The following is a 16949-nucleotide window of genomic DNA, read 5'->3' on the forward strand; positions in this document are numbered from 1 at the left end:
AATATTTTGCACTTTTTGCTATAAAACATGTCCAGTAAAAAAAATGCAAAAATCAAATTTAGTCATAAATTTCTGCCAAAATGCATTCTGCGACATGTCTTTGCTACAAAATTAATTGGTTTACATGAAAGTTATAGCATTTACAAATGGCGGGAGAGATACTGGGATTTTTAGGGTTTTTTTTATACTAATAATGGCGGCGATCAGCGAATTATGGCGGCGATCAGAGACTTATGGCGGGACTGCGGCGGACATTCTGACATTGGGGGGTACTGACTTGGGGTCACTGACATCCCCAAAAACACTAATACAGTGATCAGTGCAAAAAAAAACAAACAAAAAAAAAACACTGACACTGTACTAATGGCACTGGGGAGGAAGGGGTTAACTTTATTTTGCAGGGAAGGGTTATAGGAGTGAGGGGAGTGTTTTACTAGGGGGCGGGGGGTGTACTGGGCGGGACAAGGCTGATCGAGAAAGAGAAACTGTTCTTTCTCGATCAGCTCATCCTCGAGCTGACAGGCTGGGCGGCATGTAGTTAATATGCACTGACGAGGGTCAGGATTGCTTTCTCATTATTGATAGATTTCCGCTGGTGTCTTGGCTTTCCAGGCCTTTTTGCACCTCCCTTTCTAATGTGTTCAATACTTTTTCCCGGTGTCACTCCATTTTATTACACATAACTTAATTTCTGAACTTAGTTTTGGTTTCTTTGTATGTGTGGATTTCACGGGTTGTTACCGGCATGTGGGGAAAATATCATGTTAATAGCACCTTTAGAAATATATTTACTGAGAAAAATTGGCAACGTGTTCAATATTTATTTTTTTCCACTGTATACAGTGGATATAAAAAGTCTTCACACCCCTGTTAAAATGTCAGGTTTCTGTGATGTAAAAAAAAAAATTATACAAATATAAATCATTTCAGAACTTTTTCCACCTTTTAAGGTGACCTATAAACTGTACAACTCAGTTGAAAAACCAAACTGAAATCTTTTAGGTGGAGGGAAGTAAAAATAAAAAATTTAATAAATAATCTGGTTGCATAAGTGTGCACACCCTTACACTAATCCTCTGTTGAAGCCCTTTTGATGTGATTCCGGCACTCAGTGTTTTTGGGGAGGAGTCTATCAGCATGACACATCCTGACTCGGCAAGATTTGCCCGCTCTTCCTTGCAGAAACACTCCAAATCTGTCAGATGACGAGGGCAACTCCTGCGCACAGCCCTCTTCAGATCACTCCACCGATTGTCCTTCGGATTCAGGTCTGGACTCTGGCTGGGCCATTCCAACACTTCCATCTTCTTCTGGTGAAGCCATTCCTTTGTGGATTTGGATGGATGCTTTGGGTGGTTGTCATGCTGATGGATGAAGTTTCTCCTCTTTCTAGCAGAAGCCTGAAGGTTTTGTGCCGATATTGACTGGTATTTGGAACTGCTCATAATTCCCTCTACCTGGACTAAGGCCCCAGTTCCAGCTGAAGAAAAACAGCCCCAATGCTGCCACCACCATGCTTCACGGTGGGTATGGTGTTCTTTTGGTGATGTCCAGTGTTAGTTTTGGCACCAAACATATCTTTTGGAATTATGACCAAAACGTTCAGCCTTGGTTCCAACGGATCATAACACATTTCCCCGCATGCTTTTGGGAGACTTCAGGTGTGTTTTTACAAAATTTAGCCGGGCTTGGATGTTTTTCTTTGTAAGAAAAGGCTTCCGTCTTCCACTCTACCCCATAGTCCACACATATGACGAACACAGGAGATTGTTGTCACATGGACCACACAGCCAGATATTCCTGCAGATCCTTTCATGTTGCTGTAGGCCTCTTGGCCTCCTCACAGACTAGTTTTCTTCTCGTCTTTTCATCAATTTTGGAGGGATGTCCAGTTCTTGGTGAGGACGCTGTTGGTGAGGTCACTGTTGGTGAGGTCACTGTTGGTGAGGTCACTGTTGGTGAGGTCAATGTTGCACCATATTTCCTCCACTTGATGATGACTGTGTTCCATGGTATATCTAATGCCTTGGAAATTCTTTTGTACCCTTCTCCTGACTGATACCTTTTAACAATGAGATCCCTCTGATGCTTTGGAAGCTCTCTGCGGACCATGGCTTTTGCTGTAAGATGCGACTAAAAAAAAAAAATGTCAGGAAAGACCGACTACAACAGCTGAACTTTATTTGGGGTTAATCAGAGGCACTTTAAATGATGGCGGGTGTGTACTGACTCCTATTTAACATGATTTTGAACATCAATATACTATATTATACTTGACTGCAAGTGTACCTCATCCCTATTATAGAACACAAAAAGAAAGAAACCTGATGGGACTTTTCTGGTGCACACAGCGGACAACTTCATGTTACATATAAAACATGTTTATTGAAATACATCTTCCAAACACATTGTATAAAAACAGTACTTGGCTAGTGAGCCCAAAAGAATCACAGCATATTGTTCTGTGGCATCAATATCCTCCAGAGGTCAACGCGTTTCACTTAGTAGCTTCTTCAGGACCTCAGAACTGGAGGCAGAGAAATCAGAAGCCCTCACTGGAAGATGTGTATACATAGAGATCATTAGTCAAATAAATACAAGTACATGACATAAAAAACACCTTGTAAAAACTATTCTCCGCAAACTTACATGTCAACATGGATGGTGATGCTGGGCAACAGTACCCACCCAGAGGTCAGAATATGGTCTTGGGTCCAAAGCCCCCTCCCCTCGTCCCCAATCAAGGGGAACCCTGTACCCTCCTGTAATCACATAACATGTAGCCATGCTTAATAATCCCTTCATTTACAGTAGTTTTCACTCCATAAGACGCACTTTTCCCCCCCAAAAAAATGGGGGAAAATGTCAGTGCATCTTATGGAGCGAATATGCAGCGGCCGGCCCGGTATTCCTGCTGCCACCGTGTTAGAATACCAGGCCGGCCGCTCGGCTCTTCTGTGCTCCTCGGTCCTACCTGCTCCTCAGTCGAGCATTATCCTCACTGTCTTCTCCCCCGGGGCCGGCATCTTCAGTGTGGGCACCCGGCTGTGATAGCTTGCGGCTTGTGTGATAAGCACTGTGCTTTGTGAATGGTCTGGCAGTCTTCTGGGACCTGTCATGTGTCCCAGAAGATGGGGAGGGAGGACAGCTCTGCGGAAGTGGGAGCGGGTCTCTGGTCATCCCCTGTACCGTGTCCGCAGTCTCTGGTCATCTCCTGTACCGTGTCCGCAGTCTCTGGTCATCTCCTGTACCGTGTCCGCAGTCTCTGGTCATCTCCTGTACCGTGTCCGCAGTCTCTGGTCATCCCCTGTACCGTGTCCGCAGTCTCTGGTCATCCCCTGTACCGTGTCCGCAGTCTCTGGTCATCTCCTGTACCGTGTCCGCAGTCTCTGGTCATCTCCTGTACCGTGTCCGCAGTCTCTGGTCATCTCCTGTACCGTGTCCGCAGTCTCTGGTCATCTCCTGTACCGTGTCCGCAGTCTCTGGTCATCTCCTGTACCGTGTCCGCAGTCTCTGGTCATCTCCTGTACCGTGTCCGCAGTCTCTGGTCATCTCCTGTACCGTGTCCGCAGTCTCTGGTCATCTCCTGTACCGTGTCCGCAGTCTCTGGTCATCTCCTGTACCGTGTCCGCAGTCTCTGGTCATCTCCTGTACCGTGTCCGCAGTCTCTGGTCATCTCCTGTACCGTGTCCGCAGTCTCTGGTCATCCCCTGTACCGTGTCCGCAGTCTCTGGTCATCCCCTGTACCGTGTCCGCAGTCTCTGGTCATCCCCTGTACCGTGTCCGCAGTCTCTGGTCATCTCCTGTACCGTGTCCGCAGTCTCTGGTCATCTCCTGTACCGTGTCCGCAGTCTCTGGTCATCTCCTGTACCGTGTCCGCAGTCTCTGGTCATCTCCTGTACCGTGTCCGCAGTCTCTGGTCATCTCCTGTACCGTGCCCGCAGTCTCTGGTCATCTCCTGTACCGTTCCCGCAGTCTCTGGTCATCTCCTGTACCGTGTCCGCAGTCTCTGGTCATCTCCTGTACCGTGCCCGCAGTCTCTGGTCATCTCCTGTACCGTGCCCGCAGTCTCTGGTCATCTCCTGTACCGTGCCCGCAGTCTCTGGTCATCTCCTGTACCGTGTCCGCAGTCTCTGGTCATCCCCTGTACTGTGTCCGCAGTCTCTGGTCACCTCCTGTACCGTGTCTGCAGTCTCTGGTCATCTCCTGTACCGTGTCTGCAGTCTCTGGTCATCTCCTGTACTGTGTCCGCAGTCTCTGGTCATCTCCTGTACTGTGTCCGCAGTCTCTGGTCATCTCCTGTACTGTGTCCGCAGTCTCTGGTCATCTCCTGTACTGTGTCCGCAGTCTCTGGTCATCTCCTGTACTGTGTCCGCAGTCTCTGGTCATCTCCTGTACTGTGTCCGCAGTCTCTGGTCATCTCCTGTACTGTGTCCGCAGTCTCTGGTCATCTCCTGTACTGTCCCGCAGTCCATTTGTTCAGAATATTATTTTTCTTGTTTTCCTCCTATAAAACCTAGGTGCGTCTTATGGAGCAAAAAACACGGTAACTCCTCCATCCATGGAACTAGCTCAAGCACCACATCACATACCTTTAGTTCACTGTGTCACGTCCACCGCCCCACTGTGTGCGGCGGGGTGCTTAAATGATGTCATCAATAAAAGACAACACCTCCACCCGGGTGATCCACCGAGTAAGGAGTGAAGCGCACATACAAGCGGCAATCGATCACGCATGCGCCCACACAGCACTTCCGCTCTGACAAGCCAATGGGCGGACGTGCCTTTCCACACCGGAAAAGCCCACAGCGCATGCGCGTCCTCCTCAACATATCCATAAATATTGGGACATGGACACAATTCTAACATTTTTGGTTCTATACACCACCACAATGGATTTGAAATGAAACGAACAAGATGTGCTTTACCTGCAGACTGTCAGCTTTAATTTGAGGGTATTTACATCCAAATCAGGTGAACGGTGTAGGAATTACAACAGTTTGCATGTGTGCCTCCCACTTGTTAAGGCACCAAAAGTAATGGGACAGTTGGCTTCTCAGCTGTTCCATGGCCAGGTGTGTGTTATTCCCTCATTATCCCAATTACAATGAGCAGATAAAAGGTCCAGAGTTCATTTCAAGTGTGCTATTTGCATTTGGAATCTGTTGCTGTCAACTCTCAAGATGAGATCCAAAGAGCTGTCACTATCAGTGAAGCCATCATTAGGCTGAAAAAACAAAACAAACCCATCAGAGAGATAGCAAAAACATTAGGCGTGGCCAAAACAACTGTTTGGAACATTCTTAAAAAGAAGGAACGCACCGGTGAGCTCAGCAACACCAAAAGACCCGGAAGACCACGGAAAACAACTGTGGTGGATGAGCGAAGAATTCTTTCCCTGGTGAAGAAAACACCCTTCACAACAGTTGGCCGGATCAAGAACACTCTCCAGGAGGTAGGTGTATGTGTGTCAAAGTCACCAATCAGGAGAAGACTTCACCAGAGTGAATACAGAGGGTTCACCACAAGATGGAAACCATTGGTGAGCCTCAAACACAGGAAGGCCAGATTAGAGTTTGCCAAACGACATGTAAAAAAGCCTTCACAGTTCTGGAACAACATCCTATGGACAGATGAGACCGACATCAACTTGTACCAGAGTGATGGGAAGAGAAGAGTATGGAGAAGGAACTGCTCATGGTCCTCAGCATACCACCTCATCAGTGATCATGGTGGTGGTAGTGTCATGGCGTGGGCATGTATGGCTGCCAATGGAACTGCTTCTCTTGTATTTATTGATGATGTGACTGCTGACAGAAGCAGCCGGATGAATTGTGAAGTGTTTCGGGAATATTATCTGCTCATATTCAGCCAAATGCTTCACAACTCATTGGACGCTTCACAGTGCAGATGGACAATGACCCAAAGCAGACTGCAAAAGCAACCAAAGAAGTGGAATGTTCTGCAATGGCCAAGTCAATCACCTGACCTGAATCCGATGGAGCATTTCACTTGCTGAAGACAAAACTGAAGGGAAAATGCCCCAAGAACAAGCAGGAACTGAAGACAGTTGCAGTAGAGGCCTGGCAGAGCATCACCAGGGATGACACCCAGCGTCTGGTGATGTCTATGCGTTCCACACTTCAGGCTGTCATTGACTGCAAAGGATTTGCAACCAAGTATTAAAAAGTGAAAGTTTTATTTATGATTATTATTCTGTCCCATTACTTTTGGTCCCTTAACAAGTGGGAGGCACATATGCAAACTGCTGTAATTCCTACACCGTTCACCTGATTTGGATGTAAATACCCTCAAATTAAAGCTGACAGTCTGCAGTTAAAGCACATCTTGTTTGTTTCATTTCAAATCCATTGTGGTGGTGTATAGAGCCAAAAATGTTAGAATTGTGTCCATGTCCCAATATTTATGGACCTGACTGTAGTGCAGCCTCATCATTCAATGCCAATAGGAAACCACAATAACCAGCATCTAAACAGCGACACGCGGCGGCCGAATGAAGCCAATGCCGGAAGATGTATTTCAATAAACATGTTTTATGTGTAACATGAGGTTGTCCGCTTTATGTGCCAGTAAAGTCCTCTCAGGTTTGTTTCTTCTTATGATTTTGAATGAGATTGCTTAATTCTGAACACAGCTACATCCCCATTTATAAGAGGGCGTGCACACTTATGTAACCATATTATTTTAGTTTTTTAATCCCCCCCCCCCAAAAAAAAAAAAAGATTTCAGTTTGTTGTTCAGCTGAGTTGTACAGTTTATAGGTCACTTTAAAGGTGGAAAAAGTTCTGAAATGATTTATCCATGTCTCATTTTTTTACATCCCCCAAACCTGACATTTTATCAGGGGTGTGAAGACTTTTTATATCCACTGTACATGACCACTGACAGGTTGAGTGAATAACATTGATTATCTCATTACAACGGCATCTAAAAGGTCAATTGGATAGATTAGGCAGCAAGTAAACATGTTGTCCCTGAAGTTGATGTGTTGAAAGAAAAAAAATGTTTATCGCAGTTTGTTGTGTATGGGGCGGTATAACTGCGGACCGGTCAAAGTGCCGATGCGGACACGTGTTCACAGCCAAAAGTACCTACAATGGGCAACTGAGCATCAGAACTGGACCACGGAGCGATGGAGAAAGGTGGCCCTATTTGGGGAATCACGTTTTCTTTTCCATCATGTGGTTGGCCGGGTGGGTGCCCGTCACTTAACTGGGGAAGAGATGGCCCCAGGATGCAGTATGGGAAGAAGACAAGCCGGCAGAGGCAGTGTGATGCTTTGGGCAATGTTCTCCTGGGAAACCTTGGCTCCTGCCATTCATGCGGATGCTACAACACAAAACACCTTCCACGCTCCAAAACACGTTCCACGCGCTGGATGTTCACAGGAACGACTGCTGTGAGCTGGGAACCACCACGGCCGGGATCGTCGATGATGAACATACGGCCATCTTTGAAGTGTTTACACCATTCAAAAGGTCTTACTGTGGCTGAACACCGTACTGGGCTTGAGGTCTTCTGCAGATATCTGCTGGTTTTACGCCTTCGGTCACAAGAAACCTCATCCCCACACGCTGTTCCATGGACGCACCAACACTGCTGTCTGCCATCTTGATTAATGGCCTCTGGACTGGCCCGCGACATGTGCGCCTCCTATCAGTAATAGGACACACTTACTACTTTGTATAGTACCGCCTAGCTAGCATCCCTTTTTATTCCGGTAAAATGAAAAGTCCCGGTTTAACTTGAATGCCCCTCGTATATTCTCCAGCATCCAGAATTCCAGCCCTTCAGACATGGGCCAACAAGCTCACTTCACAGAGGAGAATGTATTCGGTTACCCACCCACAGCTCCTGGGTTTCCTTCAGGAACTGCAAGTGTAAGGGAATTCCCGTGAGATGGCTGGTGAATAGACGTGCTCATGTGCACAGAAATGCACGCGCACGCACACGCACGGTGAAGATTGGTGCCAGACGGACTATTTGAGGGGTGCCTCTGCCTGTGCTGAGTGCTGACTGGTCTTCAGCTGTTCCCCGTTTCCTGCTCGTTCCTATGTGTGATTTCCTTGTTGCTGACCCGGCTTGCTCCTGACCTGACTGATTGCTCTCCTGCTTGATACTGGTTCCTAACTTCGGCTCTGCTCCTGACTTTGGCTTGCTTCTGATTTGGTACCTCGCTGTCCACCCGTTGATGACCCCGGCTATTCCTATGACATTGCTCCTGTCTCCTATCCCTGCTTTCTGCCTTGCTCTGGTGCACACCTGGCGATCTACCATACCAGCTCTGCATATTACTACTGTGCCCGAATCAGAGGTTCATCAGCCTTCCAAAGTCTCCATCTGCAAGAGCTGCAAACATCTGCTGACGCTCTTGTCCCCCTGGTCCCTAGACACCCTCTGTTCCACTTCCAGTGGGGTCAGGGCTAGTGACACAAGTTAGGCCGACCTCATCATTTCAGTCTCCAATCAGGTACGTGACAGCAAGTAAAGTGGATCTGACTTTAAGAAGTGAGGATTTGCTATACTATAGGGAACACTCAAAAAAAAAAAAAAAAAAAAAAAATTAATTTTGTCTTAAATCCCTCCTGAAAAACTACAATGCACTTCCTGTGCCTAGGCACTCCTGTCCAGCCTCATAGCTGAAGTGTGAGATCCTCTAAGGCACTGATCCCTCTGACTGGATCTGGAGTGAAATTTGGTGATGTCAATATTGTGCTGCTCACTTCGCAGGAGAGGAAGTTGTACCTGAAAACCTGCCCTGCAAAAGATCTCCCTGCTTCATGCTGCTCACCTACATTGCAGGAGAGGAAGTTGTACCCGAGTGCCTTCACTGCAAAGATCTTCCATTCTGTTCTCACTTCCTGTGCCTAGACACACCTGTCCTGTCCTGCCTGAAGTGTGAGATCCTCTAAGGCACTGCTGCCTCTGACTGGATCTGGAGTGAGATTTGGTGATGTCAATATTGTGCCGCTCACCTCCATTGCAGGATTGGAAGTTGTACCCGAGGACCTTCACTTCAAAGATCTTCCTGCTTCTGCTTCATTCTGTACTCACTTCCTGTGCCTAGGCACTTCTGTTCCATAGCCTCAGAGCTGTATATCTGAAGTGTGAGATCTTCTAAGGCACTGCTGCCTCTGACTGCTAGTCCCACCAGATCTCTCGTGAGTTTTGGTGATATCAATATTGTGACGTTCATTGTTTTCCTTTCTGAAAAGGAAGCTGTACCTGAGGACCTGCACTGCAAAGATCTCCCTGCATCATTCTAATTTTACTTCCTGTGCCTAGGCCTCCTGTCGAGCCTCATAGCTGTATATCTGCAATGTGAGATCCTCTAAGGCACTGCTGCCTCTGACTGGATCTGGAGTGAGATTTGGTGATGTCAATACTGTGCTGCTCACCTCCATTGCAGGAGAGGAAGTTGTACCCGAGGACCTTCACTGCAAAGATCTTCCATTCTGTACTCACTTCCTTTGCCTAGGCTTTCCTGTTCCATAGCCTCATAGCTGTATATCTGCAGTGTGAGGTAATCTAAGGCACTGCTGCCTCTGACTGCTAGTCCACCAGATCTCTCATGAGTTTTGGTGATATCAATATTGTGATGCTCATTGTTTTCCTTTCTGAAGAGGAAGCTGTACCTGAGGATTTGCACTGCAAAGATCTCCCCGCTTCATTCTAATTTTACTTCCTGTGCCTAGGCACTCCTGTTCCATAGCCTCAGAGCTGTATATACGCAGTGTGAAATCCTCTAAGGCTGGCCATAGACGAGTCGTTTATCGCCCAAATTTTTGGCCGATAAAACTAAAAGTCGGTCGTTGCCGGCAGTGATGCTGCCACCAACGTCCATGAAAAACAGACGTTTTTCGTGGCTTTTCGAGCATGACCAATAATACTAAATGAGAAAATCTGCGAAAAACGGCCGACTGGCTGGCCCCACCAACGGCGTGAATATTGGCCAATTTTTCGTGCAGACGAAAATTTGGCCGATAAACAACCCGTCTATGGCCTGCATAAGTTTCTGCTGCCTCTGACTGGATCTGGAGTGAGATTTGGTGATGTCAATACTGTGCTGCTCACCACCTTTGCAGGAGAGGAAGTTGTACCCGAGGACCTTCACTGCAAAGATCTTCCATTCTGTTCTCACTTCCTGTGCCTAGGCTTTCCTGTTCCATAGCCTCATAGCTGTAAATCTGCAGTGTGAAAATCTAAGGCACTGCTGCCTCTGACTGCTAGTCTCACCAGATCTCTAGTGAGCTTTGGTGATATCAATATTGTGATGCTCATGGTTTTCCTTTCTGAAGAGGAAGCTGTACCCGAGGACCTGCACTGCAAAGATCTCTCTGCTTCATTCTAATTTTACTTTCTGTGCCTAGGCACTCCTGTTCCATAGCCTCAGAGCTGTATATATACAGTTGCAAGAAAAGGTATATAAACCCCTTGGGATTACGTGGAGTTTTGCATGAATTGGGCATAAAATGTGCTCTGAACGTCATCTAAGACACAACAATAGAAGAACACAGTCTGCTGAACATAATACTACACAAACATTAGATGTTGCCATGGTTTAATTGCACATAACATGTAAACATTCACAGTGCAGGGAGGAAAAAGTATGTGAGGCCCTAGCTTAATGACTTCGCCCAGAGCTAATTGGAGCCAGGAGTGAGCCAACCTTGACTCCAATCAGTGTGATGATATTGGATGTGTTGCTGACAGCTGTTTTGGGTTTACTGGTTTCAAGAAGCACTGTCTGATGTGAACCATGCCTCGCAGAAAAGAGCTCTCAGAAGACCTACGATCAAGAATTGTTGACTTGCATGAAGCTGGAAAGGGTTACAAAAGTATCTCCTTGAGCCTTAATGTTCATGTGTCCACGGTAAGACAGACTGTCTACAAATGGAGAAAGTTTAGCACTGTTGCTACTCTCCCTAGGCGTGGTCGTCCTGTAGAAATGACTGCAAGAGCACAGCGCAGAATGCTGCATGAGGTAAAGAAGAATCCCAGAGTGTCAGCTAAAGACCTACAGAAATCTCTGGCACATGCTAACATGTTTGTTGACACATCTACAATAAGGAAAACATTAAACAAGAATGGAGTACATGGGAGGACACCACGGAGGAAGCCATTGCTGTCCAAAAAGAATATTGCAGCACGTTTGAAGTTTGCAAAAAAGAGCACCTGGATGTTCCACAGCACTACTGGCAAAATATACTGTAAACAGATGAAACCAAGATTGAGTTGTTTGGGAAGAACACACAACACTGTGTGTGGAGAAAAAAAGGCACAGCACACCAACATCAAAACCTCATCCCCACTGTGAAACATGGCGGAGGGAGCATCATGGTTTGGGGCTGCTTTGCTGCCTCAGGGCCTGGACGGATTGTTGTCATTGATGGGAAAATGAATTCCAGAGTTTATCAAGACATTTTGCAGGAAAACATACGACCATCTGTCCGCCATCTGAAGCTCCGCAGAGGATGGGTGATGCAACAGGACAATGACCCAAAGCATACAAGTAATTCAACAAAACAATGGCTGCAACAGCACAGAATACGCCTTCTGGAGTGGCCCAGTCAGAGTCCTGACCTCAACCCCATTGAAATGCTGTGGCATGACCTTAAGAGAGCGATTCACACCAGACATCCCAAGAATATTGCTACACTGAAACAGTTTTGTGAAGAGGAGTGGTCCAAAATGACTCCAGATCGTTGTGCAGGTCTGATCTGCAACTACAGGAAACGTTTGGTTGAGGTTATTGCTGCCAAAGGAGGGTCAACCAGTTATTAAGTCCAAAGGTTCACATACTTTTTCCTCCCTGCACTGTGAATGTTTACATGTTATGTGCAATTAAACCATGGCAACATCTAATGTTTGTGTAGTATTATGTTCAGCAGACTGTGTTCTTCTATTGTTGTGACTTAGATGACGTTCAGAGCACATTTTATGCCCAATTCATGCAAAACTCCACGTAATCCCAAGGGGTTCACATACTTTTTCTTGCAACTGTACAGTGTGAGATCACCTATGGTATGGGTGGACAACCCCAGAAAGGTGGAGATCTACTTCATGTACAAGCTTCTGAATTTAAACACAAATGAATTTACAGGAAAAAAATGGTCGTGAAGCAATGCGATGACCAACATCCTCACTACTGCTCACCTGCTCTTCTCTCTTCTGTTTGCGCAGCTGTAGCCCCTCCTCCTCCCGCCTTCGCCTCATCTCATCTGGATTCAGAGATTTGTTCTTGTAGCTCTTCATCCGAGAGTTTTCCTTTCCTGAGCTCGTCATGGTTACTGCGGAAGGGAAACAACACATTATTTTTTCATATTCCTTTAGAAACAAAGAGATATATTAAGAAATCAGGAATTATGTATATTCTAAAGCAGAGACCACGGAGAATAAAGTGGTGGCTGTCGCATTTTTGTATGTTGCACAATATTTGCGCAGCGGTTTATAAAACGCATAATTAAAATTAGAAAAAATACAGTAAAATAAATTTTAGTAAACACAATTCACCAATATGTTTGTTAAAAATATAAAAGAAAGGGTTGCGCCAAGCCAATCGATACCAAACATGTCAAGCCTTAAAATTGAGCATGTCCGTGAAACCGCAAAAAATTACTGTACCCAAAAATTCTATATAGATGACAATATAGAAGACTTTACAGGTCATTAGTTTAGGGCAGGGGTAGGCAACCTGCGGCTCTCTAGCTGTTGTGGAACTACATTTCCCATGAGACATTGCAAAATTGACAGTTACAGCTATGACTTGCAGAGCCATGATGGAACTTGTAGTCCTGCAACAGCTGGAGAGCCGCAGGTTGCCTACCCCTGGTTTAGGGCCTACACTAGCCACGGCATGACAGCTGTGACCCCGGAAGTGATGTAATACATGTCACTTCCAGGGTCATCAGTTTCAGGTGGGATCTGGGATCACTTTTAGTGCTGGCTGGTAAAGCCGGTACCAAGGTCACAGGTGCGGCAGCACCAACGCTGAGCTTCAGTCACCCCCTTGTCTACCATACCGGTAATACGTCTACCTTGATAGACATGGTTAATGGATCTCGGATTGATAATCCTCTCCTGGGTTCATTCAGCTGGTTTCCTCCTCAGAAGACATTTCACACTTGTTGATCTAATGAGGGGAGTGAACTTCGGATGAGCTCTGGGTGCAGGACTCTCACCTAAACATCTCCTCTGGATTGGGTTACATCCCGTGTACTGTACACAGTGACTCTGCACCAACCACCGGTCAGCTCTGATCACTGCACTGGGGCTCATTCACATGTCATATTCTTACAGTACAAAATGATGCCCCCCCCCCCCACACTGCACACAGAACGCTGGCAGATAAAACGCAGGAAGCTGGAGGCGGATCACAGAGCTAAGATACAGCAATGGACGATTTCTATGTTCTACAGATTTACTGCTCTGGTTTGGAATTGAAACACACAAAACAGATCAATTATCCAACAAGTGGAATCCACTTTTTTTCTTTATATAAGATACCAAAGCAAAATGCAGCAAAACATTATGTATGGAACATTCTTCCCACTTCACCACCAACGCCAGGAGCGGCCTTCCCACTGACCCTCAATGCCAGGAGCGGCCTTCCAACTGACCCCCAATGCCAGGAGCATTCTTCCCACTGACCCCCAATGCCAGGAGTAGCCTCCCAACTGACCCCCAATGCCAGGGGGATTCTTCCCACTGATCACCAATGTAAGGAGCATTCTTCCCACTGACCCCCAATGTAAGGAGCATTCTTCCCACTGACCCCCAATGTAAGGAGCATTCTTCCCACTGACCCCCAATGTAAGGAGCATTCTTCCCACTGACCACCAATGTAAGGGACATTCTTCCCACTGACCCCCAATGTAAGGAGCATTCTTCCCACTGACCACAAATGTAAGGGACATTCTTCCCACTGACCCCCAATGTAAGGGGCATTCTTCCCACTGATCCCCAATGTAAGGGACATTCTTCCCACTGACCCCCAATGTAAGGAGCATTCTTCCCACTGACCACAAATGTAAGGGACATTCTTCCCACTGACCCACAATTTAAGGGACATTCTTCCCACTGACCCCCAATTTAAGGGACATTCTTCCCACTGACCCCCAATTTAAGGGACATTCTTCCCACTGACCCCCAATGTAAGGAGCATTCTTCCCACTGACACCAATGTAAGGGACATTCTTCCCACTGACCTCCAATGTAAGGGACATTCTTCCCACTGATCACCAATGTAAGGGACATTCTTCCCACTGATCACCAATGTAAGGGACATTCTTCCCACTGACCACCAATGTAAGGGACATTCTTCCCACTGATCACCAATGTAAGGGACATTCTTCCCACTGACCACCAATGTAAGGGACATTCTTTCCACTGACCACCAATGTAAGGGACATTCTTCCCACTGACCCCCAATGTAAGGGACATTCTTTCCACTGACCACCAATGTAAGGGACATTCTTCCCACTGACCCCCAATGTAAGGGACATTCTTCCCACTGATCACCAATGTAAGGGACATTCTTCCCACTGATCACCAATGTAAGGGACATTCTTCCCACTGACCCCCAATGTAAGGAGCATTCTTCCCACTGACCCCCAATGTAAGGAGCATTCTTCCCACTGACCCCCAATGTAAGGAGCATGCTTCCCACTGACCCCCAATGTAAGGAGCATTCTTCCCACTGACCACAAATGTAAGGGACATTCTTCCCACTGACCCCCAATGTAAGGGGCATTCTTCCCACTGATCCCCAATGTAAGGGACATTCTTCCCACTGACCCCCAATTTAAGGGACATTCTTCCCACTGACCCCCAATGTAAGGAGCATTCTTCCCACTGACACCAATGTAAGGGACATTCTTCCCACTGATCACCAATATAAGGGACATTCTTCCCACTGACCCCCAATGTAAGGGACATTCTTCCCACTGACCCCCAATGTAAGGGACATTCTTCCCACTGACCCCCAATGTAAGGGACATTCTTCCCACTGACCCCCAATGTAAGGAGCATTCTTCCCACTGACCCCCAATGTAAGGAGCATTCTTCCCACTGACCCCCAATGTAAGGAGCATTCTTCCCACTGACCCCCAATTTAAGGGACATTCTTCCCACTGACCACCAATGTAAGGAGCATTCTTCCCAATGACCCCCAATGTAAGGAGCATTCTTCCCACTGACCCCCAATGTAAGGAGCATTCTTTCCACTGACCCCCAATGTAAGGAGCATTCTTCCCACTGACCCCCAATGTAAGGAGCATTCTTCCCACTGACCACAAATGTAAGGGACATTCTTCCCACTGACCCCCAATGTAAGGAGCATTCTTCCCACTGACCACAAATGTAAGGGACATTCTTCCCACTGACCCCCAATGTAAGGAGCATTCTTCCCACTGACCACCAATGTAAGGGACATTCTTCCCACTGACCCCCAATTTAAGGGACATTCTTCCCACTGACCTCCAATGTAAGGAGCATTCTTCCCACTGATCACCAATGTAAGGGACATTCTTCCCACTGACCACCAATGTAAGGGACAATCTTCCCACTGACCCCCAATGTAAGGGACATTCTTCCCACTGATCACCAATGTAAGGGACATTCTTCCCACTGACCTCCAATGTAAGGGACATTCTTCCCACTGACCCCCAATGTAAGGGACATTCTTCCCACTGACCCCCAATGTAAGGAGCATTCTTCCCACTGACCCCCAATGTAAGGAGCATTCTTCCCACTGACCCCCAATGTAAGGAGCATTCTTCCCACTGACCCCCAATTTAAGGGACATTCTTCCCACTGACCACCAATGTAAGGGACAATCTTCCCACTGACCACCAATGTAAGGGACATTCTTCCCACTGATCACCAATGTAAGGGACATTCTTCCCACTGACCTCCAATGTAAGGGACATTCTTCCCACTGACCTCCAATGTAAGGGACATTCTTCCCACTGACCACCAATGTAAGGGACATTCTTCCCACTGATCACCAATGTAAGGGACATTCTTCCCACTGACCTCCAATGTAAGGGACATTCTTCCCACTGACCTCCAATGTAAGGGACATTCTTCCCACTGACCTCCAATGTAAGGGACATTCTTCCCACTGATCACCAGTCTAAGGGACATTCTTCCCACTGACCACCAGTGTAAGGAGCATTCTTCCCACTGACCCCTAATGTAAGGGACATTCTTCCCACTGACCACCAATGTAAGGAACATTCTTCCCACTGACCACCAATGTAAGGGACATTCTTCCCACTGACCCCCAGTGTAAGGGACATTCTTCCCACTGATCACCAATGTAAGGAACATTCTTCACACTGACCACCAGTGTAAGGATCATTCTTCCCACTGACCCCCAATGTAAGGGACATTCTTCCCACTGACCCCCAATGTAAGGGACATTCTTCCCACTGACCCCCAATGTAAGGAGCATTCTTCCCACTGACCCCCAATGTAAGGAGCATTCTTCCCACTGACCCCCAATGTAAGGAGCATTCTTCCCACTGACCCCCAATGTAAGGAGCATTCTTCCCACTGACCCCCAATTTAAGGGACATTCTTCCCACTGACCACCAATGTAAGGAGCATTCTTCCCAATGACCCCCAATGTAAGGAGCATTCTTCCCACTGACCCCCAATGTAAGGAGCATTCTTTCCACTGACCCCCAATGTAAGGAGCATTCTTCCCACTGACCACAAATGTAAGGAGCATTCTTCCCACTGACCCCCAATGTAAGGAGCATTCTTCCCACTGACCCCCAATGTAAGGAGCATTCTTCCCACTGACCACAAATGTAAGGGACATTCTTCCCACTGACCCCCAATGTAAGGAGCATTCTTCCCACTGACCACAAATGTAAGGGACATTCTTCCCACTGACCCCCAATGTAAGGAGCATTCTTCCC

At 46.9% G+C, this 16949-nt stretch overlaps 1 protein-coding gene across 1 annotated transcript in view; it reads right to left on the reverse strand.

The window, feature by feature from the left end:
* Positions 1-16949, reverse strand: part of LOC149456890 (importin subunit alpha-5-like) — a 117679-nt gene that overhangs the window by 66096 nt on the left and 34634 nt on the right. The window contains 1 exon segment of the mRNA XM_089684317.1: positions 12178-12311. Coding sequence (XP_089540443.1) covers positions 12178-12306 — 129 coding nt within the window. The 5' untranslated portion in view covers positions 12307-12311.

Source organism: Staurois parvus, unplaced genomic scaffold (genome assembly GCF_062004578.1).
Source record: "Staurois parvus isolate SC_StPar_1 unplaced genomic scaffold, SC_StPar_1.0 ptg000345l, whole genome shotgun sequence".
Classification (NCBI taxonomy): domain Eukaryota; kingdom Metazoa; phylum Chordata; class Amphibia; order Anura; family Ranidae; genus Staurois; species Staurois parvus.